Below are 24,537 nucleotides of genomic sequence, written 5' to 3'. Positions count from 1 at the left end.
GCTTTAATCATCTGATCTGTTTTGCTCTTTATAAAACTATGAGGTCAGTTCTGGATCTGGGTCTCTGCTGTAACTCAACTCAAACATCTTTTCTTCCCGGATTAAAGAAAAAGGAGATTGTTGTTCTTGCAAACAGCCCAAAGGTGGCAGTATTTCCAAACTCTTCCGTCCTGATCCTGGAGATGATTGTGAGGAGGACCAGAGGGGAGGAGGCCTGAGCGCTCCTGTCTTACCATGCTGCTCTGGAGATGATTCCTCATTGCCCTGGAGATAAATCGCCAGTCCGTTTTTCACAGAGAGGAGGGAGGAACGGCTTTTTCTGGCAAAAACTACAACTTTCTAGTAGTCATGTGACTGTGCGAGATCTTGTGACTTCTTTGTGTGCTAAATATGTCCAGTTTGCATTTAAAACTGATAATTTAACATTTTACATTGTTTTTTTAAATGCTTCTTTAAGGTTTTTTTTTATGTCCGGTGTTCAATGGAATAAATCTGATCAAGAAGCTTAAATGAAACACAGACAAAGTCCAGATTGTTTAAAGACAGACGTCCTGTTTAAAGTACCAGGGTACTTCCATGTTCCAGACATACATCTGAAATTCCTCAAACTGGTCTGTATCAGACAGTCTGAATTTATTCTAAAGGTTCCCTGCTGCAGCGTCACTAAAGTTTTGTACAGAAATTTAAAATCTAATTTATTTACACAACCAATTAGGAGGGCTCAGTTCAGCCCTAGTCCAGAAAATATATTAAGTGTCATTTCCCTGTTTGGTAAAACAATAGATGGGATATTAATGAATGTAAGATTAATATCCTTTATAGAAGCATGCAGCTTTGATTCATGACAATTTCTTTAATTATAATTCTTATCTTTAGTCAGCTTCTCTGAGCCTCAGCTTGCTTGTTGATTTGTTGTTGCGTAAAATAAACGTCACTAGTGAGGAGAAAAAAAGAATAACTCAAACTAAAATAAATTGTACTTCAATCTGCTGCATACAAAACACATTTTCTACAGTGAAGACAAGAATCTGGTCTATGCAAATATACTCAGCAGCAGCCTGGCAGCATTTCAGCTTTTTAATTTTTGCACAATATTTTCTCCAGTGATCAACTGCAGCAGCGGGGCAGGTTGCTACAGATCCCTGCAGCCTTGCAGGAATCTGTAGCAACCTGCTATTATCTTCCTCATAAGCCTCCAATTGAGTGGCGGAGGCCGAGGCAAATACACCTGGGTCAGTTTTTCTCTATTATGACACAAATGATTTATTCTTTTAGTATCAGTTATATCACAATATGGACTGTGTGTGACAACGCTTTGTGCTACAGACTGGACAGAGAAGAATGCACCCAAAGAAAAAACCCAGACACACCTTCAGGGAGCCTGAGGAGCTGTTAAGCAACAACACTTTGAAGGATTACAGGAAAGTCTGAATCACTAAAAGCAAAACTATGAGATGTTTGCACAAGGCTGCCCTGCCTCCACAACCTGCAGGCAAATGGCTGAAGAGGACAGAGCAATGTTATTCAGCAGCAAAGAGAAAGCCCAGAGAAGCTGCACACTGAGCCATCTATAGGGAACATCCTCTCACCCATCCGTTGCCACCAGGTGGGAGTCAGGACTCTTGAAGTGTTCACTCACAAATCTGCAAAACATGCACAAACGTGAAATCATCGCGACGTTCTACAGCTGATGGCTGAAACCTGCAGCTATTCTGGGCCAGATGCTGACAGACGAGTGATTCTGCCTGGAGACTAAATCTCCAAGGTATGTCAAAATTATCTAATGAAGGCGATATTCTTATAGTTTAGATTATTTAGCATCTTGGGAACCGTCAGCACAAACGAAGGAGCAGGCAAAACATCTTGTTGTCATGCAAAGTGTGAATTCCTGACTCTTGAAAAAAAAAAAATAGACAACAAATATTGCATTTTAAAGTGGTTTTACAATATCTATATCTATATATCTCTACAGAGAGACAGACATAATAGGAGAAAACATATTTTATTGCCCCAGAGTGAGAAATCAAGCCATGAGAATAAGACTGGAGTAAAGGCAAATTTACATCAGGCACATGTACAGTTATTAATTATGAAACAAAAGCATGATTAAAAAGTGTGTGATTGAGTAGGATGATTTTAAAAATGAAAACTGCAAAAACCTTAAGTATGCCGCTATCAATTATTTTAGTAATTAGTGCAGCATTTCGTGAATTATTCCATTATTCTATAAAGAGATATTCTTCATAACGTAACATGCCTCAATGAACAAGCATCTCCAACTAAAAAAACAAACGTTAATTTTACATTTTAAATACATGTAAAAAAAAAACATGTAAAAAAACTCAAAGTAATGCTGAAAATATGGTAATTTAACTGTTGATGTATTTATTTACCTACCTTTCCCTGCTTCGCAAAACAGTGGAGAATATTTATATCGTATCTGTGTATTACTTTTTTGATTAAAGGATTATTTAATATTCAAATATATAGACAATGTGTAAATAAAATGTAATCATCGAAATTGCAAAAAGTGCTTTTTTTAACAGAACTTAAACCAGAGGCCTTCAGTTGTTTCCCATCACTTTTAAACTGTTTCTGGCTGCTTGGAAGAAGTCCCAGCTTTGCTTTAACCGTTTTAGAAGGAGCTGCATAGTGACGTGCTTTAAGATGTTTTTGTTGGTTTGCACAGCATTCTGAAAGGGTTTCCAGGAAATTATAACAGGTTTGCATGTTTCCTTCAAAGCAACAAATAAGTACCAGGAATACAATAATGACCATTCAAATGGTCCGTCAGTCTTCAGATGACTTAAATCCTGTGTCAACTTTCCAGCTAAACAGAAAACATCAATTAACCTCATCCTCCGGTATTCTGTGTTTGCTTTGCAACCAGCCAACCGGTCCATCAAGTCTAAAAAAGCAGAAACAGAAACAGAAACTTCTTAAATTCCCCAAAGTCATCTATCCTCTCAACTGAACGACTCCTTTAATTGTGATCATTAACTTAAAACACCAGGAACACTTTTAGACGTGATGATCCACAAATCTGAGCTGCCTGTGGTTGTTCTTAAATCAGTCGGCGATATTTCACATGATCTTTGAAAATATTATCGGGTAGAACCAAAGGAGAAGCTGAGAGGAGCTCAGCAGGATTAACAGCACTAAAAATAAAAATAAATTTAATCAGTCCTTGTATTTCCATGCTTAAAAGTGTGATTTTCCTCATTATCCAAAGCCCAGTTCACATTCTTTAGGGCCAATGGTACAATCCTGATTTTCCTGCTAAAGGAAAACAGTCCACACAGAAATCCTTCAAATCAGTCCAAAAGGAGGAATATGGGGTAAGCATGCACATTGTTACCCCTGAAAGGATGAGTTTAGCTGCAGTTCACCCATAAGAGTCCCCCCGTAGGAGCCCAAAGTGGTCACTTGTCTATGGGACCCATATGGGCCTTCCTCAGCATCGTGTGGGTTTGCCCTGCTCACACTGCTCCAGAGGAAGCCCACAGCAGCTCATGATTCAGCTGTTTCCCTTCACCTTTAGACTCTTTCTGGCCGCTTGGAAGAGGTCCCAGCTTTGCTTTAAACATTTTTTTAAAAGAGCTGCGTAGTGACATGCTTTGTTTTGAGATGTTTTTGTTGGTTTGCACAGCGGAAACAGACTGTATCCTCTAAATATGAAAATAAATTATCTTCTGAACTTCCTGACTACCATTCTGAAAGGCTTTCCAGGAAATTGTAAAAGGTTTGCACGTTTCCTTCAAAGCAACAAATAAGTACCAGGAAGCAGGATAAGTTGACTTAAATCCTGTGTCAACTTTCCAGCTAACAGAAAACATCATTTAATCTCATCCTTCAGTATTTTCTATTTGCTTTGCAACAAGCCAACCGGTCCATCAAGTCTAAAAAAGCAGAAAACAGAAACAGACTTCTTCTTAAAATCCCCAAAGTCATCAATCCTTTAATTTTGATCATTAACTTTAAACACCAGGAACACTTTTAGACGTGATAATCCACAAAGCTGAGCAGCCTGTGGTTGTTCATAAATCAGCCGGTGATATTTCACATGAGCTTTGAAAAAGTAATCGGGCAGAACCAAAGGAGAAGCTGAGAGGAGCTCAGCTGGGTCAACATAGTGTTACACATGAAATAATTCTCAGAAAATTACAAATAAATAAATAAATTAGTCTGTGAGTGTGTTTCACTGTTTTTATTCTGCCTGTAATCTGCTTCTGGCTGGTCTCACAGATCCATCTATCTTTGCTAAATCATGAGCTTGAGCTGCACAACCATCTTACCCTGGCACACATCTAAGAAATTAATAAATGTTTAAAAGTCATTTAGGCCTCATAGCCTCATTACACACACAGCTGAATATTTCAAGCTTTTATTTAATGTAGCTTTGATAATTATGGCTACATGTAAAGAAAACCCAAAAACTAGTGTCTCGTAACATTAGAATATCACTTTGGACCCATCAGTAAAGAATGCACCCATTCATTCATCGTGATATGATGCAAATATCAGGAAAAATACACATTATAATCCTCTAAAACTGCGGTACTCCGTGTAGCTGACGCACCTTTTCCTACCACACTTCTTTCTTCCTCTCAACTTTCTGTTAATACGCTGGAGACAGAACTCTGAACATCCAGCGTCCAGGTGTTGCTGACCATCCTCTGGACATCTGTCCAGTCTGCAGTCCTTCCCATGATTCAATTCAATTCAATTCAATTTTATTTATATAGCGCCAAATCATGAAACATGTCATCTCAAGGCACTTTACAAAGTCAAGTTCAATCATATTATACAGATTGGGTCAGATTATACAGATTGGTCAAAAATGTCCTATATAAGGAAACCAGTTGATTGCATCAAAGTCCCGACAAGATTGTGTCGCCTCCTGACCCAGAGTGAGACCTTTAGAGGCTAAAGAAACCTTCGCAGGTCATTTGAGTTAATCAGCTGATCAGGGTGCGACACCATGCGTTTTTTACAGTATTCAGATTTTATGAAACACTGAATTTAGGGTTTTCATTATCTGTGAGACAAGAACCAAAGGCTTTGAAAGTTTAATCATGTGTGTGATGATTCTGTAAAATATACAAGTTTCACCTTCCGAGATGACACAGCACTTTCATGTAATATTTAAAAACTGTTTTAGAGGTAAGGCAGGTTTATTTGTAGCACATTTCAGTAACAAGACGATTCAAAGTGCTGAACATAAGAAAAGAAAAAAAACTTAGAGGAATAGTAGCAGCAGGTCAAGATAAGTTGGACTACAAACTAAAACATTAACATTTAAAGGCATCTCTAAAGGTTTTTATCTTGATTTAAAGGAACCCTGGGTTTCAACACTTTTACTGCAGGCAGCAGGTTCTGGATCAGCTGCAGCGTTCTGATCCACTTATTAGGCAGACCTGTGAAAACACCGTTGCAGTGATCAGTTCTACTAAAGATAAACATGGATTAGTTTTTCCAGATCCTGCTGAGACATCAGTCCTTTAATCCTGGAAATGGTCTCCAGGTTCTAGAAGGTCCACTTTGTCTTCAGATGGAGGTTCAGGTGTGAGTCCATCACTACTCCCAGGTTTCAGGCCTGATCAGTGGTTCCTAGCTGAAGCAGCTGAAGCTGTGAGCTAACTCTGGATCTCTCCTCTATTGGTCCAGAAATTATTCCTTCAGTTTTTATTCAGTTAAAGAACATTTTGTCTCCTCCTGCATTGATTTCTTCTATTTCCTCAGAGGCTGAACTGGTTCATAGTCACCTGGTGACATGGTGATGTAGAGCTGTGTGTCGTCTGCATAGTGATGGTAGCTGATGATGTTTATGATCTGAGCTAGAGGAGCATGTAGATCTAGAACAGGAGGAACCCAGGATGGAACCTTGGAGAACCCCACATGTGATTTATGTCGTCTCTGATGTAAAGTTGTCTACTGATGTACCTGTAAGTAAGGTGATACAGTGCTATGACTACCTCCTTTTGTCGGGTAACAGTGGTGGGTTGACTTTACTCCCCCTTGCGGCCTCATTCACAAAACATCGAAATGATGAAAATGCTTCTTAATCTAAAATTAAGTGCTTAGTTAAAGGAGCCGCAGACAGAATCATGGTTCCCGAATAATAATCAGTTTCTATATGGAGGATGTTGAGGAGAAGTTGTTACATTAATCAGGCATTTGTATGAAAGTAATACTGAATGTCTGGCCTTTAAGACTGTGTCTCCCCTTCAGGGCAAAGTAAACACGCAGCTTGCAGGATGTGTTGAGAGTGGGTTTATGGTGTGAGGTCCTTTGGGTTGACCCCTGATACGACAGGTTTTACTACTAAATCAATTTTTACCAAGAAGAACAGCCTCTTTGTTTGAGAACAGATAGCCTCCAAGTCTGCCCCCCCCCCCCCAAACAAACTAATCAGAAAGGTCAGTTAGTCTTTTAAAAGATGTCTTCAGAGTAGTGTGAGGCAGACAGAATCACTTGCATCACCGTGGGGCAGGAGGTAATATACTGAATACAGCGAAATGGTAATCTAAGTTTTGTGTCTCCTTTTGGAATTCCAAATAAAATAAATATGCATATTTTAAATGTTTGCCTCTGATCAATGTTTCTCCTTCACTGCCAAATCTTAAACCGGGGTAAGACGGGCCTTCAGAGATAAGCAGGAGCAGGCCCAGTATTAATATCTACAAGGACAAGGAAAGAAACATTCTAAATTTGTATGACAGAACAACACGTAAGCACTGGCCCAGATCTGTGAGTGGCAACAGGACCACAGATAAGACCAAAGAAGAAGAAACCGAGCAGATCAACTCAGTGGATAACGGCATGTTCACCATGGAGGACACCAAAGACAAAAAGCTATCTTTTCTGATGGGTTGGACGATAAATCAAAGTCTACAGAATCCTACTTCAAAATACTTCCACCCAGGAGCAGACTGGGACAATATTTCAGGGAATTTCCCACGTCTCAGGCCCCCAACCAGCAGATCCTTAGAACCTGCAGCTGGGTTTTGTTCTCTTACACGCTACCTTAAGGTTCCTGCTCTGGCGTTTCACCACCTCCATGACAGCAGGAGCTATTGCTACTCACTGAACTGGCACTGCTTTCTTGTACAAAATGAATTTAAACCCACTTCATTTTTTAATTTACCAATTGACTATTGCACTGGCTATATTCACATAACATATTTTTCTTAAACTCAGTGGGATTTTACCAGGTTAAACAAAGTTAAATACAATAATATAACAATGGTTTCAATAATTTTAGAATTTAGAATCAGAGTTCACGCAGGGTACACTAAATCTGAATTCAAGGAGATCTTAGCATTAAAGTTATTTTTCATTTCAACATCTTTCAGAAAATGTCAGTATCTTAAAACCTTTCTCTAATTGAGTCAGTTTTGACCCCTGGTTCCTCACAGTGAGACTAACCTCCTTACTAAACTATGGTGCAGGATCAGCTGCTGAACTTTTCACTGTTCGCCTCTAGTCTTTATTTCTTCTCTGCTCCTTTATGAACAAAAACTTCATTTCAATGCACTCTGCTGAATCAGTGACCAGTGCTTGTTTCTTCTTCAGCCTCTCCCACTCTGCTCCCATTTCCTTTTTTACTTTCTCACTTACATGCTCTAGAAGGGGTCTGGTGCAAAACCCTGCTGTGCATCTCTGCACTGCATTTTACACATTTTTGCAAAGTGTAAAAGGAGAGGAGATTCTGATTTCTTTGCTCCGTCTGCAGGGGTGGGGGTGGGGGGTGGTATGAAGCCTGATATGGGCGGAACGGGTCAGGCCGGTTCAGGTCATCGTCTCCTGATTCTCCCGAATGCCAGTCAGCACCTGGTTCCGCCCACTGGAGCAGAAACTATCAGAACTCTGTAGCATCCAGCAGAACAGGGCAAAGAGAACCTTAGCAAATTCAAAGGAACCCAAACACACCGAGAAACTACCTGAAACCTGTGGATGCCCCATCTGGGTCCAACGTTAAGGTAATATCACCTCGCTACAACGACCCCACCCACATTAACGCTGTACCTAGATGTGATGGAAAACGACCCGAACCGTGTCGAGCCAAATGGACACCAACGAAAATTAAGCCCTGAAAGCTTCATAAAGGCTTTCTCATCTTCAACATTCAGGCCGCCATCGACGAGGAGTAACAAGTTGCTTAGTACAATCTTAGATATTGGTTGGGATATTTTAAAGGGCGTTGCAGGAAAGCAGTTAAAGTCTTTCAAGCTTTAAATCCTGTGTGTTTGTGAGCACTAAAGAAGGCATCGGTGTCAAACAGGAAAACGAACAATGAACAGACAAGGTGGCCTCAGGATCCATGGACCAAGAACCTGCAGAGCAGCCTCCACTCTTCTTAGCTGCTCTGAGTTTATATAAAATATAAACAGACATGTAAATGCTTGTTGGTTCAGCTATTAATAAAATAACGTCTTTTACTGGTCTTTTCCGGTGTGAGTGGTTTTATTTGTATTAAAAACAGAACCTGTTCCTAAGGTCAGAACAAAAGGTGAAAGATAATCCCCGACAAAACTGGTTTCTGGTCACATCTGGTTAGTGAAAGGTGGGTGGGTAACGGCTCAAATCCCCTGAGTCCGACTGAGCCGCTGTTAACGGCACCAGGAAGAGTCGCCTTTAACTGACCTGGAGTCAGCTAGAAATCCAGGCCTTCACTGAGCAGAACAAGAAAGAACCTTTTGGAGCTAAACCTGTGGCAGCTTTTAGTGATGCTGAAAAAGAGATTTGTAAAAACCAACACTGGAAAAGCAAACATTGAAAAGTCAAACATTGTTAGAAAGTAAAAACTTATGATGATGGTTGAGCTGCCATAAGTTCACTGCCAGTAGGCGACAAGGAGTACCGGAAAAAACGGAGGGGCCATGAAGGGGTCTTCGATTTAGCCCCGCCCCCGACGGCAAAACAGTGAAAGCTTGTAGTGACAATGAAAACATCTCATTGAATAAAAGCTGCAGCACAAAATGAGAATATCATCATAAGTTTTCTACTTTCTAACAAACTTTTCAATGTTTCATTTTACAACGTTTTATTTTCCCTTGCCACATTTTTTTTTCAGTGTCATTGTCAGCTGTCGCTGATTTAGCTCTATAGATCTCTCCATGAGCAGGGGTGCAGTCTGTGCACCTCACTAAGACTAAGAACGTAGAGAACATGGACCCGGTTCTGAAGTCCTCACTAAGACTAAGAACGTAGAGAACATGGACCCGGTTCTGAAGTCCTCACTAAGACTAAGAACGTAGAGAACATGGACCCGGTTCTGAAGTCCTCACTAAGACTAAGAACGTAGAGAACATGGACCCGGTTCTGAAGTCCTCACTAAGACTAAGAACGTAGAGAACATGGACCCGGTTCTGAAGTCCTCACTAAGACTAAGAACGTAGAGAACATGGACCCGGTTCTGAAGTCCTCACTAAGACTAAGAACGTAGAGAACATGGACCCGGTTCTGAAGTCCTTCCACTAAGACTAAGAATGTAGAGAACAGGTCTTCTGGCTCCAGCCTGCTCTGCAGAACCAGAACCAGACATGGAGAAGCAGCATTTAGTTCCTATGCTCCACTGATCTGGAACAAACTCTCAGAAAACTGGAAAAGTTAAAGTTCCTTTAAATCAAGGTTAAAAACCTGTTAGTTTAGAGTTGCCTTTAAATTATCAGAATCAGAATTAAGTTTATTGCCAAGTAGGTTTGCACTTACAAGGAATATGACTTGGTGTTGATGGTGCAGACAAAAAATAAGAAGTAAAAAGGATCTATATACACTCAGTAAACTGTGCGTTAATGTAACTCAGAAGCTTGTAAGACCTGAACGGCGGAGAGAGACAGGGTCAACGGTCACAGGCGGCTCTTGGCCTTGTTCATAAGGCCGGTAGCAGATGGAAAAAACTGTTCTTGTGGCGTGAGGTTCTGGTTCTGATGGACTGCAGCCTCCTGCCAGAGGGAAGTGACTGAAATAGTCTGTGACTGGGGTGAAGGGATCAACCACAATCTTCCTGCACGCCTCAGAGTCCTGGAGACGTTCAGGTCCTGGAGAGATGGAAGATTGCAGCCAATCAGCTTCTCTGCAGACCTGATGACACGCTGCAGTCTGCCCTGGTCCTTAGCGGTGGCACCAGCATACCAGATGGTGATGGAGGAGGTGAGGATGGACTCAATGATGGAGGAGTAGAACTGCACCATCATTGTCCTTGGCAGGTTGAATTTCTTCAGCTGCCTTCCAAAAAAGGGTAAAAAACAAAGCAACTGGACTTGTTTTCTGTGGTTGAAGATGTTTCGCTTCCTGGAGAGGAAGCAAAACGTCTTCAACTACAGAAAACAAGTCCAGTTGCTTTGTTTTTTTACCCTTTTTTGGAATGACCATGACCTGGATGACTGAGAATCTTCACCAGCATTCAGCTGCCTTCTTCAGGAAGTCCATCCTCTGCTGGGCTTTCTTGGTGAGGGAGTTGATGTTCAGCTCCCACTTTAGGTCCTGGGAGATGATAGTTCCCAGGAAGCAGAAAGACTCCACAGTGTCCATGGTGGAGTCACAGAAGGTGATGGGGGTAGCTGGGGCTGAGTTCTTCCTGAAGTCCACAACCATCTCTGTTTTTACAGCGTTGAGATCCAGGTTGTTCTCCCTGCACCAGGTCACCAGATGGTCAGCCTCCCACCTGTAGGCGGACTCGTCACCATCAGAGATGAGTCCGATGAGAGTGGTGTCGTCAGGAACTTCAGGAGCTTGACAGACTGATGACTGGAGGTGCAGCTGTTGGTGTACAGGGAGAAGAGCAGAGGAGAAAGAACACAGCCCTGTGGGGAACCAGTGCTGATGAGCTGGGAGTCAGAGTCATGTTTTCCCAGCTTCACCTGCTGCTTCCTGTCAGACAGGAAGTCTGTGATCCACCTGCTGCTTCCTGTCAGACAGGATTCTGTGATCCACCTGCAGGTGGAGTCAGGCACATTCAGCTGGTCTAAAGTCATTAAGTCCTGTGGTCCTTGGCTTCTTGGGAACAGGGATAATGATGGAGGATTTGAAGCAGGCTGGCACAGAATATGTCGCCAGTGAGGTGTTAAAAATGTCTGTGAACACTGGATAATGTTAAAGTTTGTGGTCCTTGTCTGATATCTTGACCTGCTGCTGTTTTTCCACTGCATTTCCTCTGGAATGTTTTCTTTTTATGTTCAGCACTTTGAATTGTCTTGTTAATGAAATGTTCTAGAAATAAACTCGCCTTGCCTTGTTGAGGTCACGCCCAACGGGTTGTTACTCACCGCTCTGTCATTGAATCACAGAAGCCTTCCTTGAATCTGCAGACACAAAAACACGCAAAGAGAATGTAAAGTGGTGCCAGTTTACAGGCTATTCTTCGGATCAATTTAAATATTTTGTGTAAAGACAATGAAAAGTATTGAAAAAGTTTTTTTCCCATCATCTTATATTTTAAAGTTTCTGTGTTGGAAACAATAAATAAATGAAGTTTTTAAGGAATTTCAATTCCAGTGAGTACAAAATTCCTTTATAAGGAGATTAAGAAGGTGATTATTGACAGAAAGCTGGCTCCTTGGTTTAATTCAGAGCTGCGTTCCTTGAAGCACAATGTTAGGAAATTGGAGAGAAAATGGCGCTCTACACACCAAGAGGAATCCTACCTAATCTGGAGGGACAGACTATTGTTGTATAACAAGACCCTCCGCAGAGTTAGAGCAGCATATTTTTCATCATTAATTGAAGAGAATAAAAATAATCCTAGATTTCTCTTTAGTACAGTTGCCAAACTTACCCAGAGCCACAGCTCTGTTGATCCATCCATTCCCTTAGCTCTCAGTAGTAATGATTTTATGGGATTCTTCATAAATAAAATTGATGCCATTAAAAATAAAATAATTGGCATCCTCCCAAACATGATTACCTCGTCCTCAGTAAGTGAGGCAGCATTGGAGGAATCTTTAGAATCTGCGCAGTGTTTGAACTGTTTAGAAGCAGTAGAGCTTTCTGAGCTATCTAAAATTTTAGCTTCATCTAAACCTTCTACCTGTATGTTAGACCCAATCCCAACCAAGTTGTTTAAGGAGGTATTCCCTCTGATCAGTGGCACTACTTTAGACATGATTAATCTATCCTTAGTAAATGGATATGTACCACAGGTTTTGAAAGTAGCTGTTATTAAACCTTTACTTAAGAAACCTTCTCTTGATCAAGATGAGTTAGTAAATTACAGACCTATATCTAATCTTCTTTTCTTATCTAAAATTCTTGAGAAAGTAGTTGCTAATCAACTTTGTGAACATTTACAAAGTAATGACCTACTTGAGGAGTTTCAGTCAGGCTTCAGAGCTCATCATAGCACTGAAACAGCTCTGGTGAAGGTCACTAATGATATTCTCATGGCCTCAGATAATGGACTTGTGTCTATTCTTGTCCTGTTAGATCTCAGTGCTGCGTTTGATACAGTTGATCACAATATTCTCCTACAAAGACTTGAGCATACTGTAGGGATTAAGGGGAAAGCATTAGGCTGGTTTAAATCTTATCTGTCAGACAGATTCCAGTTTGTTCATGTTAATAATAAATCTTCCTCAAACTCTAGGGTCACCTGTGGAGTACCACAGGGTTCAGTCCTTGGACCAATTCTATTTACTATATATATGCTTCCGATCAGCAAAATTATCAGACAGCATGGGATTAATTTCCACTGTTATGCTGATGATACTCAGCTATATTTATCTATAAATCCTGATGAATCCAATCAATTACTTCGACTGCAGTCATGTCTTGATGACATCAAAAGCTGGATGACTTTAAATTTCCTGCATCTAAATTCTGACAAGACCGAAGTTTTAATCTTTGGGCCAGAGTCCTCAAAAAATAAACTTCTTAACCAATCACTTAATCTGGGTGGCATTAACCTGGCCTCTGGTAATAAAGTAAAAAATCTTGGTGTTATTTTTGACCAAGACATGTCATTTAAATCCCATATTAAACAGGTTTCCAGAGTTTCCTTTTTTCACCTCCGGAATATCGCCAAAATTAGAAACATTCTGTCCAGGAGTGATGCTGAAAAACTGGTCCATGCATTTGTTACTTCAAGGCTGGACTATTGTAATTCTTTACTATCAGGAATTCCACAAAATGCAGTTCAAAGCCTTCAGCTGATCCAAAATGCTGCAGCAAGAGTTCTGATGAAAATCAACAAGAGGGATCATATTTCTCCAATTTTAGCTTCCCTTCATTGGCTTCCTGTTAAATCAAGAATAGAATTTAAAATTCTCCTTCTAACGTATAAAGCCCTTCATAATCAAACTCCATCATATATCAGAGCTCTGATTACCCCGTATGTTCCTAACAGAGCACTTCGCTCTCAGACCGCAGGTCTGCTGGTGGTTCCTAGAGTCTCTAAAAGTAGAATGGGAGGCAGATCCTTTAGCTATCAGGCTCCTCTCCTGTGGAACCAACTCCCAGTTTTGGTCCGTGAGGCAGACACCCTGTCTACTTTTAAGACTAGGCTTAAAACTTTTCTTTTTGACAAAAATTATAACTAGTGACTCATGTTACTCTCAGCTACCTTTATAGTTTTACTGCTATAGGCTTAGGTTACTGGAGTATATCAGGATCTAATTTTCTCACTATATTGAGTTCTACTGTTCTTCAATTATGCATTATGTGTTGTCATTTCTGCTTTAACTTTCTGTTCTCTCTCTCTCTTCATAGTAGGTACACCTGGTCTGGCGTTCTGTTAACTGTGACATCATCCAGAGAAGACGGCTCACCCGCTATTACCATCTAATGTAGAACAGATTACTAGATCAATGTGTGCTTCTGTGCTTTTTTGTCTCTCTTGTTGTGTCTCTGTTCTGTCTTCTGTAACCCCAGTCGGTCGAGGCAGATGACCGTTCATACTGAGCCCGGTTCTGCCGGAGGTTTTTTTTCCCGTTAATGGGTGGTTTTTCTTCCCACTGTAGCTTCATGCTTGCTCAGTATGAGGGATTGCAGCAAAGCCATCAACAATGCAGACGACTCTTCCTGTGGCTCTACGGTTCCCCAGGAGTGAATGCTGCTTGTCGGGACTTTGATGCAATCAACTGGTTTCCTTATATAGGACATTTTTGACCAATCTGTATAATCTGACCCAATCTGTATAATATGATTGAACTTGACTTTGTAAAGTGCCTCGAGATGACAGGTTTCATGATTTGGCGCTATATAAATAAAATTGAATTGAATTGAATTGAATTGAATTAAAGACAAAAACGTCCCTGTGACCCGATCTGGGGTTGGGGAGGACAACGGATGGAAGATCGTATCTCAGTCAACCTGGCTGGGTGGATCCATTTACTTCAATTTTACAGTCACACATCTTGAAGCACTTCTACAGAACCACTGAGGCATGTTGGGTGGCTGCCAAACCAACTCAACTATTGAAACTCTGAGATGGAGCAACTGGTTAAAGCATGAAAGTAATAAAGATGATAAATGACTCAAGTTTTCCTCCTCCTGGCATGAGAAGCTCATCAGTTTAACAGCCTGAAACTGATCCTAAAAGCAGCTAAAACCTGGCCGAAGGATGGTTGCTGACAAAGTGCTGTATCCAAGCATATTGATGAAAAGTCAGGTGGAAGGAAAAAGTGTGGTTGAAAAAGGTGCACTGACCCACCACGCTGCTAACGATGCCAATATCAGCTTTAATCAACTTGGTAACACCAGAACTGGCCTGACCCAAACCCCAAAGAGAATCTATTGGCTGTTATGAGGAAGATGAGGGACACCAGAACCAACGATACGGATGAGCTGAAGGCCGTTCTGGAAGCACGCACAGGGGGATATCTCCTCCATGCCATGCTGCATTGATGTAGAAATGCCTGCAAAAGGAGGCTAGACCAGGTGCTGATGCAGATTAATGACTAGTTGCACAACTTTTAACTTTATTATTACAAAACTGCATTATGTTGTGAGGTGTGAATTCTGTCTTAATAAAATCACAATAACGTTTGCTAATTCTTGATTCTTGAACATGGATGTACTGTTCAGTAGGAAAACATTTCTTGATCATCATCTTTTTATTGGTCAGATGTTTCAAAGTTTTTGAGGAACTTAATTTCAGGTTTGCGTCAGCCTGCAGCCAGAACCACAGATTTCTAAAAATGAACACCTGAAATGTGTCACTCTGAGTGGAATGCATCTTTATGACAGTTTTACTGTTTCAAATCAACAAAGGAATTTTTATCGTTTACGGATTCATTGAGCCGACCTCGTAAATCCTTTAACTGCTGAAAGCCACAGAAACAGAAACCCAGAAGCAGAGAGGAGAGAGGAGAGCACATCCAGGGCAGAAAGCAGGAAAAACGGGGATCAGGAGCAAGACTACAGGTTGGAGAGGATTACCTGGGGAGCGGGTTCAGGTAGACGTAGGCCACTCTGTGGGTTCAAACACAAAAAGCAAACAGGGATGAGATATCAACTGTGGAAAAACTGCTGAGCTCATCAATTCAAATAATAAACTGAGATCAGTGATTTAAAGTCAGAGCTGCTGGTCCTCTGCCGTCTCTCTTCCACACAGACTGACCAGCTGCTGGCATCTCTGAGACTTTAAGGAACGTTTCTACAGTTGTTTGCACCAAACTGAAAAAAAACAGCCGATCACCTTCTGGTGACTAGGCCACTCCAAAACCTTTTTTTTTAAAGCCATTCTGAGCGAGATTTGCTACTCTGGTCTGGATCTTCAGCTTTGGTTTAAAGTCCCAAGCTGATGAGCTGAACTAAAAAGTTCCCAGATTTCTTTCAAAGTCTGTATTTTTATGAACTTTTACTTAATGGTTTGAGTTAGCTCTTGCAATATTCTGGGTCATAATTACATTGTGTTCATGAATATGCAATGTCCTTTCTGCAAATAACTAAATGCAAATACAAATGCAAATGATCCAACATTATTCTAGAGAGCAGAATTCGTGGCTTCATCAGTCACTACAAGTCGTCCAGGTCTGGAAGCAGCAGAGCAGAGCCAGGCCATGATACCGTCACCATGACGGTCCGTTTCTGAAATGCTGTGACTGTTTTAGACCAGAAAGGCTCCACTTCAGTCTGATCAGTCCACGAGATATTTTCTGCAGAAGATCACAGACGTTATGAAAGCTGTGCAGCATCTAGAGGCCGAGGCGAAGGCCCAGATGAAGGTTGTAACTGCTGAGGAAGTGCGTTAAAGCATGGGCAATGGAGAGGAAATGCATTATCAGCGAAGGAGGAAGATGGTCAGGTCTCTGAGATTACAGAAGGGTTCTGGATGAAGCTCCAGTCAAAGCTGCAGCGGTTACTCTCTCCTGTTCTGACCTAATGTATGTCAGCATTTATGATCCAAAGCACAGGACACACTAGACAGATCACGTCTCTCAGCTGGCCTGGAAACATCTCGGGCTTCCTCCAGAGGAGCTGGAGGAAGTGTTTATCAAGAAGGAAGTCTGAAAGAGGCGAGTAGCCAACGAGTAATCAGCATACAGTAGATGATAACATGCCATCTTTATAAAGCACATGAAACGAGGCCAACAGCTGAAGCAAAGTGCTTTACATCGCTTCAAGCTAAAACACATCCATTAAAAACACTAAAATAAAAACATAATGTACGAAAACGCTTAAAATAAACAATAAAACCAAATTAAAGTGAAAACTAAGTCTCGCTAGTGGTAAAAGCTAAAGAATAATAGTGGTTTTAAGGCGAGTTTTAAAGGTGGGCAGTGAAGGAGCCTGTCCTATGTGCAGGGGCCATTATTCCATAATTCAGGACCAACAATAGAAAAGCCCCCCCCCCCCCTCTGAGCTTCCTTTTGGACCTCGGTACCTCCAAGAGATGCAGCTCACAGCAGCGTTTAGAACCAGCTATAGACGAGAAAGCAAAGAACGATCCACTCCAACATAGAGTCCGTTACAGTAACCCAGGCGGGATGATATAAAAGCACGGTTCAACCATTCAAGGAGTTGTTTTGACAAAAACTAAATTTACCAGCTGCCTTAAGTGATAAAAACATGACATAACAACAGCTCTGATCTGACCATCTAATTTAAAATCAGTCTAACTTAAAACCCAAATCAGGGACACTTGGTTTAAAATATGTTGTCAGGGGTCCCAAAGGTTTCTTAAGAAGCAGTGAAATTACTGCATGTTTAAGTTTAGCAGGAACCACACCAGCGCACAGACTGCAGTTAACAATGGTAAGGACATATTGCGCAATACTGGGAAAGACCTTCAAAAATGGAGGAGGGACTGAATCCCATGGGGAGCCAGACGGCTTAAGTTGCCCAATCAAGTCATTTAAAAAAGAAAGAGTCACAGGTTCAACCTGAATAAAAGCTGCAGAGCAGGTGGCTGAGACAGAAGGGTCAGAGTCAGGAGGCATAATCAGAGTCCAACAACCTTTTCAACAAAGAACTTAAAAAAAAATCATCACACAAATCAGGCAATGCTTCTAATCAAGGGTTCTAAGGAGGGTTAAGAGAAAAGTTAATGAACAACACACGGGGGTCATGTCTGGTCGATAACACGACGTCTTCGTTCTTTTTGCCTCTAACAGTGTTCTGATACTGCCGCCAACAGTCCTTCATGATTTGATGCAAAACCTGCAGTTTGACTTTTTTTTTACCCCAACTCCGTTCCGCTCTGCGACATTTCCTCCAGACCTCAATGTTCCTTTGGGTCAGCAGTGGTTCTGGGCTTGGACCTCTCCCATGGAGGCCATTTTTGCCGCAGTCTCTCTTTCTTATTGTTGAATCCTGACCTCTGACATACCTGAGGCCTGCAGAGCTTTAGATGTTGCTCTGGGTTCTTCTGGGACCTCCTGGACGAGCCGTTGATGAGCTCTTGGAGTAATTCTGGGTCTGGCTCTCCTGGATCAGTTAGCCTACTTCATGCAGTCAGACGGGTTCATGTTTCTAGAGGCCCGACAGTAATCAGGTCTGGGTGTGAAATGGAGTTTGATCACAGTTGATTGATGATCAATGGGTGTGATTACTTCCCCCCATAGGACCAGGCAGACCAGGCTGCTCTTTAAGATACAAGTAAGGAGACGCTGAGCCCAGAACACCAGTCCAATAACTACAGCTGCTCTTTGTTGTTTATTCTGAGAAAAGCTGCGCCTGTACTCATCCATTCTGGGGCGGCAATACATAAATAGTATTATATTTCCTACAGGATTCCCCATTTAAGACTATTAGTGGGCTAAAAGGGAAGCAGAAAGTTATTATTCCGTCCGCTCCGACCACAAACAAACCGCGCTCAGAGAACAACTTCAAACTCAGCCTTCAGCTTGGTAAATACGCACCAGAGCGCTCTGAGGAGAGCAATAGAGGAGATATTCTGGTCAGCGCGGAGACTGAGATGAGAAACCTGTCGCTGTAAAAGGTGATGATGATGGTTCTAAACTGCTGGAAGCCCCTGGAGCTGAAAAGAGGGAAACATCAGCAGCTGGATCAGCGTAAAGACGCAGCGTGAACCCCTGTGTGCTTTAAGTGTTGAGCTGAGGGGAAAATGTCGGATCATATAGGCTTGATGAAACTCCTCACCAATGAGGTTATGGATCGACACTGATAAACAAACATACATTAATGTGTAACAGTGTAATAATACGGTCAGTAACTTAAAACTACTTTATTTTATTCAGTGTTATTTGAATAATTGTGTGTGTGTTTTTTCTGTTTTAACCCACTAACTGAAGAATAACGTGTTAACACTTCTCTTTCACTCTTTAACAAAATTAATACATATCTGCTTCCATGTCTGGTCAGATAAAAATGAGACTGAGCTGACTATACCGGCTCTTCCAGGGTCCAGTTAGCTCCGCCCCCAATCACAGCCCTAACCACGCCCCCAGCACCGCCCCGCCCCCAAATATTAGCATAATCTGTCTTAACTTTTTGATAAAAGTTGAGAGGGCTGTGTATGATTGACAGATCAAAGATAGTACTAATAGAACGTTGGCCACTCCGAGGTTAAAAAAAAAAAAAAATGGCGTCCAGTCCAGGGCGGGCACGGCCCCCCAATGCCCACCCATGCCGCCGGGACTAGGACCAGGATACTTTGGATATATTTTATTCCTTAATACATACAATCATTAGAAAACTGATTATTGTATTTCCTCAGGTTCTCTTTTTCTGATATTAACACGATCTGAAACATTTAAATGGTCCAAAAAAAAAAAAAAAAAGCTAAACCAGAAGAAAACTGTAATGAACAAACAGGCTTTCAAGTGTCACCATTTATTTAGACACTTAATGGAAATCTAAATTCCAACAGGAGGACGGAAGGACAGCCAGAGAGAGAAACTTGTTTTGACCTGGTACTGAGTAAACCCAGATTAATTCAAGGTTGCAGCTTTTATCTCTGTGGGAGTTTCTGCAATCTTTGTCAACAGGTCGACTGCAGCTCCGCAGAAGTTACTCTTCGTGCTTAAGGCTCTTTAAGATACAAGTAAGGACACGCTGGGCCCAGAACACAGTCAAAACCAGTCCAATAACTACAACTGGTCTTTGTTGTTTATTCTGAGATAATAGAGAACATCTCAGAGCTCATAGATCCTCTCTGATAAAGTCACTTTGCTGCTGGTTAAAACCTCAAGTTCTCCCACGGTCCGGCTGAGACGTGTGAAAAGTGTTTAAAGGTGAAACAGGCAGCAACAGAAACCAGGCGGTTTTGTGCTCTGCTGGTCCCCTATTCTGAAAGTCACTGCAGATCAGCCGGTTCCCCTGAAGCCAGCAGATACCCAGAAAACCTGCAGTTATTCTCTAAGAACTCTGATGTCCGCTGCAAAAGCTCCTGGCCACAAGAACAGCTGATAATTAACAGAACCGCCAACAAAAACTTCCATACAATGCCAGTTTTTAAATGTTATATTTTGCCTGTCCATACCTCATTTATTTATTTTTCTCAAAGCTTTAAAGTTTTTTTGTGCATCACACTGGAGAATATGTATATAAGATAAGATAAGATAATCTTTATTGATCTCACAATGGAGAAATTCACTCGTCACATCGGCTCATACAAGAAGGCAGAGTAGGGAATGTGTATTCAGTTATATACAGTGAGTCTTCGTATATACAATGGATCAAAAAAGAATACCAAAAAATACAAAAAAGGAAATAGGAATGGGCATATGATGTCTCATTTACATTCTTAGTGGTCTATATATATATATATATATATATATATATATATATATATATATATATATATATATCTATGCGCCTACATACATATGTACCTACGCGTATATACGTGCATATACATTGTGTACATTTGTACATACATACATACATACATGTGGGCTTACTTATGTTCAGGTATTGATAGCAGCAGAAGTCCCTACATCAGGATTATTGCACGAGTTGTAGGACAGTGTATTAAATAGATTATTGCACCTTGGTTATTGCACATTAATTATTACAGTTATAGTCACAGTTACAGTGCAGCATTGTAGAGTCTGATAGCAGCAGGAATTAATATATATATATATATATATATATATATATATATATATATATATATATATATATATATATATATATATATATATAGTTACTGTCCAAACTTACCCCAACACCAGAACCACCAGCAGAAAAAGCAGGATCACAAATTTTAGGTTCATCATCATCTTCCTCAGGAGTTTCTCGGTCCAAATGAGTTGGTTCTGACCCACACAGGCAACCCTTAGTGCTGAAGCCTGGAACTCTGGAGGTCTTTACACGTCACCTGATCCTGGTTCCTGTCTGATGACAACCAGCAGATTATTAGAGGTTGATCCAGAAACACATCCTGCTGATTTAAGCCGACTGCCTTGACACCGAGAAGGTAGAAATTAGTGGTGTTGTGGGCAGACCTCTGCAGAGGGAGGGGGAAGTTAGAGGCAGGCTGTTTAAGACCAGCCTGCAACAGCCCCTCCCTGCTGTTTGTTTTGTTAAAACTTGCAGGCTTCAGATTTCACTGAACGACTGCATGTGTTCAGGTGTAATGTTCAAGGTTACTGTGATACCCATAGTTAGGCTCAAAACATTCATAGTTTCACGCAAACATCTGAACTCAACCAGAAATATTCTGATACATTTAATAGAGCTCAAATTGCTTTTGGCTTCACAAATAAAATCAAAGCAGGAGAGATATATATAGATATATATATATATATATATATATATATATATATATATATATATATATATATATATATATATATATATATATATATATATATATATATATATATATATATATATAGCACCGCCTGCCCGAAAGGAATATGTGCGTGCCTCCGAAACCGTATGCAAAGACAAATATTTCCTTTATCACTCCACAACAAGTACCCAGGTCAGTGGTTGCTGACCTCACAAAATTTGCCCCACCCTGTGGTTTCAGGCTTTTCAAACTAATACACAAGAGGGGCAGGGTTAACACATCGGTAGACATTACAAAGGCGAGTCTCTTCTGACAGAAAATTAAAAGTCAGTCATATGAATGAAAGCTAATATGCTTGTTTCTATTGCGAGCCGTCTGGCAACAGGTAGTGAAAAACAGTTGGCCTGAGAGTCGCCTTAACATCCCACAGCTGATACTGAGGACGTCTGACTGGCAGGCACAACAGAGTCCTTACTTCCCCCCTTAGATCATGAGCTCTTCAGGTATTTATGCAGACCTCAATATGTATGCGTCAATAACATACAAACATACAATACTTGTGCGCTTTATTTCCCAGCTTTAATACAAACACACCTGGTGTGGTGTTAGCTAGGAATCACAGCAAGGGAAAGCTGCTGCCTGACCCGGACGTTCCATCTCCTGTCCTGCCTGCTCATGGACTCTCCATAGACAGACAGGATTTCTATTCAAAGATCAGGCCTTTCTGTGCCAGTGAAGCCGAGGAAATCTTATGACTAGCACCAAAAAGCACAAGATAGAGGAGGATGAAGGAGTGACATGGACCTTATGGTAAGATTTAATATACATAGAGTTGTGCACAGTTTAATTAAAAACCACGTTTGTGGCATGATCAAAATCAAGTTATTGCTCCTGTTTTGCTTCAGGGGTCCATGAAAGTCAAGGGTTTCCATACATAATTCATTGGTACCAATCAGGGGACTGCAATGCCAGCTTTGCTTTGATTAGACTATTCAAAGGTGTGAACACTTATATTCATACCTGCATTCTGAGCAGAAAAACACACACTCACCAAACTGTTGTCTGAGACAAAAAATGCCAAATCTCTCCCACTGAATGAACAATTAAATAGCAACAGTAACAATGTACCAACACGTTTGCTTGAGAGTTGCATCATGGCTGCAACTTGCAGACAAAAAACTTGCAGAGATTTAAAAACGAATAATAATAAGCCCGCTCATGCCAGTACCGGTATGGATAGAGGCGGGGCTATGCCCCCTTTATTTTCCAGCTTTAAAGTTTTTCCTAAATCCTTCTAAAAAAAAAAAAGACTTTAAATTTCAAAAAGAAGTCACATTTTTTTCCATAAATACTTTTTTGTTTTACAGAACTTCAAACACAGGAGATATAATTTAAATGACTATCAAAAATTTCTGACTCTCAGAAAAAAGCTTCATTGTGGCCACATGCTGTACCCCATCCCCCCATGGCTGGTATCGTTAGAAACTAGAGACTCTGGCCTTTCCAACAACATATAGCACTTCTTTGTCCAGTGTGTCTCGGTGACATAATTGCCGTGCGTACCAGAGACTGTATAACTTACAGCCACAGTTGCTTTGCGCATGCAACAGACACAGCCGGCTTGTTGTTGTTTTAAGTCGCATGGTTAACTTTTTATTTCCAGCATCTTTACTTTACATGTCGACTGCAATTAGTTAGTCATGATTAACAGAGCCATTTTATGTTATTTTTCTTTTTAAGAGAGCTATAGGTAATAATATATCATCTGGTGACCAGAGAGTTTAGCTCCCCCGTACAAAGCTAGCGTTACTTTTACTGATCTAAAACATGTTTTATGAAGTGGCTGTATCACTTCCACCTTTACAATACAACTAATGTTTTACAAGGGTGTTTTATGGTATTTTGCTGTTTTAGGAGATCTGTATGTAACGATGTATCGAGCTGTAATCATAAAGTTTCGCTTCCACTCTCTCCCTCACCCCGCATTTGCAGTCCAATAGAAGCATCACTATACTGTCGGCTGTCAGATGCAACTTTAGTTTTGCCTGCCATTTAGATAAACACAGTCAAATCTCTCTAAATATGTTTTTGTTTCCCAGTGACAACAGCGCAGCAGAAGATGAGAAGCAGCAGCAATCTGCCCATCGCCTACAGACTGCTCCATACCCCTCCGCCTATTGATGACAGCGAGGACATGTGGCACTCTACAGGTGAACCAGACACTGAGCAATAGATGCCAACATTTTTTCTATGAAAGTTTTTGCAAATTTTTTGCTGCACATTTTTATTGATAGCTTTTTATTGCACATGTATCTACACATTCTACTGATGGCTACTTATTGGAAAGTTTTCCACATTCATGTTTTATTGATAATTTAGTTTTGCCCATGTAATTTATTAGGTTTTTATCAAGTATTTTTAATAAAATTCTTTGAGACAAAAGGACAATTAGCTAATTTTCTCTTCATTGTATTGATATTTTGCTGTGTACAATGGTGCTTTTTTGATGCTACAGGGGGTAAATCTTATGAATAAATACTTTGTCATATGCAGAAGGAGCGCTACAATGGAAATCACCAGATTCCCTTTTATGGAGGTGTGAAAGACATTTGGCACAGTTTTGGCCCATTTTAGCACAACTGTGCCAAAATCATATGTCTGTCTGGCACACTGCCCACTAAAACCTTTGAGGAACAATTTTCATGTAGTTGTGCAGTGTTTATTTTGGAAAAGAATGTAGGAGAGGCTCAATATTTTTTCTTTATTTAATTACCTACAAATCAGACATGGTGACATTTACGATAGTGGTTCCACCTGAAAAATGTTATTCAATGCCTTTGAGTCATACAAATACTAACATTTACACTTCATATCTTTGGAGCTGTGCTTGATTTTGTCAGGATTCTGCAGGCAGTGCTGTGCAGCTTGCTGTCTGCTCTCTGCTTTTCTCTTTCACAGGTGACTGCAGTTGACAGGTGGGCATGTGGTGGACCTGCGGCTCGTTCGGCAGCTCCGGGCTGGAGCTTGAAAGCAGGTTGCAGTCGGCTGGAGGAGGCCAGAGTGTTAAACCGTTGTGATACGCTTCAGTGGCCGCTGTCTCTCGACAGTTAACCCTTCTCTAGCGCCAACGCGTGTTTCCTGTTTTCTCACAGATCACCTTAAGCTCGGGATCACTCTCCAGACGCTCTTCCAAGTTCTGAAGTCTCAAGTCAAGTCCCTGGATCCTCATCGCTCAGATTTTGCTCTGGCACTCCCCTCAAGCCCCCTTAGTATTACCAAGCTGGACAAAAGTTCCCCTGTGCATCCTCCTTGGTTCCTGCAGCTGCTTACTGCCACAGCTTCCTGCTTCGGTGCTGCTCGGACCTCTGCCTAGTTCCATCTACCCGCTCACCTGT

The 24,537-nt window shown here is 41.1% G+C and overlaps 1 protein-coding gene across 6 annotated transcripts in view; it reads right to left on the bottom strand.

The window, feature by feature from the left end:
• The window catches only part of LOC105920555 (globoside alpha-1,3-N-acetylgalactosaminyltransferase 1), a 44,992-nt gene that overhangs the window by 5,425 nt on the left and 15,030 nt on the right, over positions 1-24,537 (bottom strand). For 4 of the 6 annotated variants that reach the window (XM_036148158.1, XM_036148157.1, XM_036148155.1 and 1 more), the window contains 4 exons: positions 20,569-20,742; positions 15,379-15,411; positions 11,271-11,306; positions 1,590-1,643 (listed from right to left, as the gene is read on the bottom strand). In XM_036148158.1, the coding sequence (XP_036004051.1) occupies positions 1,590-1,643; positions 11,271-11,306; positions 15,379-15,411; positions 20,569-20,627 (182 nt within the window). In that variant the 5' untranslated portion in view covers positions 20,628-20,742. The remainder of the gene's footprint in view (positions 1-1,589; positions 1,644-11,270; positions 11,307-15,378; positions 15,412-20,568; positions 20,743-24,537) is intronic. The other 2 variants (XM_036148160.1, XM_036148159.1) reach the window with 2 other exon arrangements.

This window comes from Fundulus heteroclitus, chromosome 16 (assembly GCF_011125445.2).
Source record: "Fundulus heteroclitus isolate FHET01 chromosome 16, MU-UCD_Fhet_4.1, whole genome shotgun sequence".
NCBI lineage: Eukaryota > Metazoa > Chordata > Actinopteri > Cyprinodontiformes > Fundulidae > Fundulus > Fundulus heteroclitus.
Note: the sequence above shows the minus strand (reverse complement) of the source record. Positions and strands in the feature narration are given on the sequence as shown.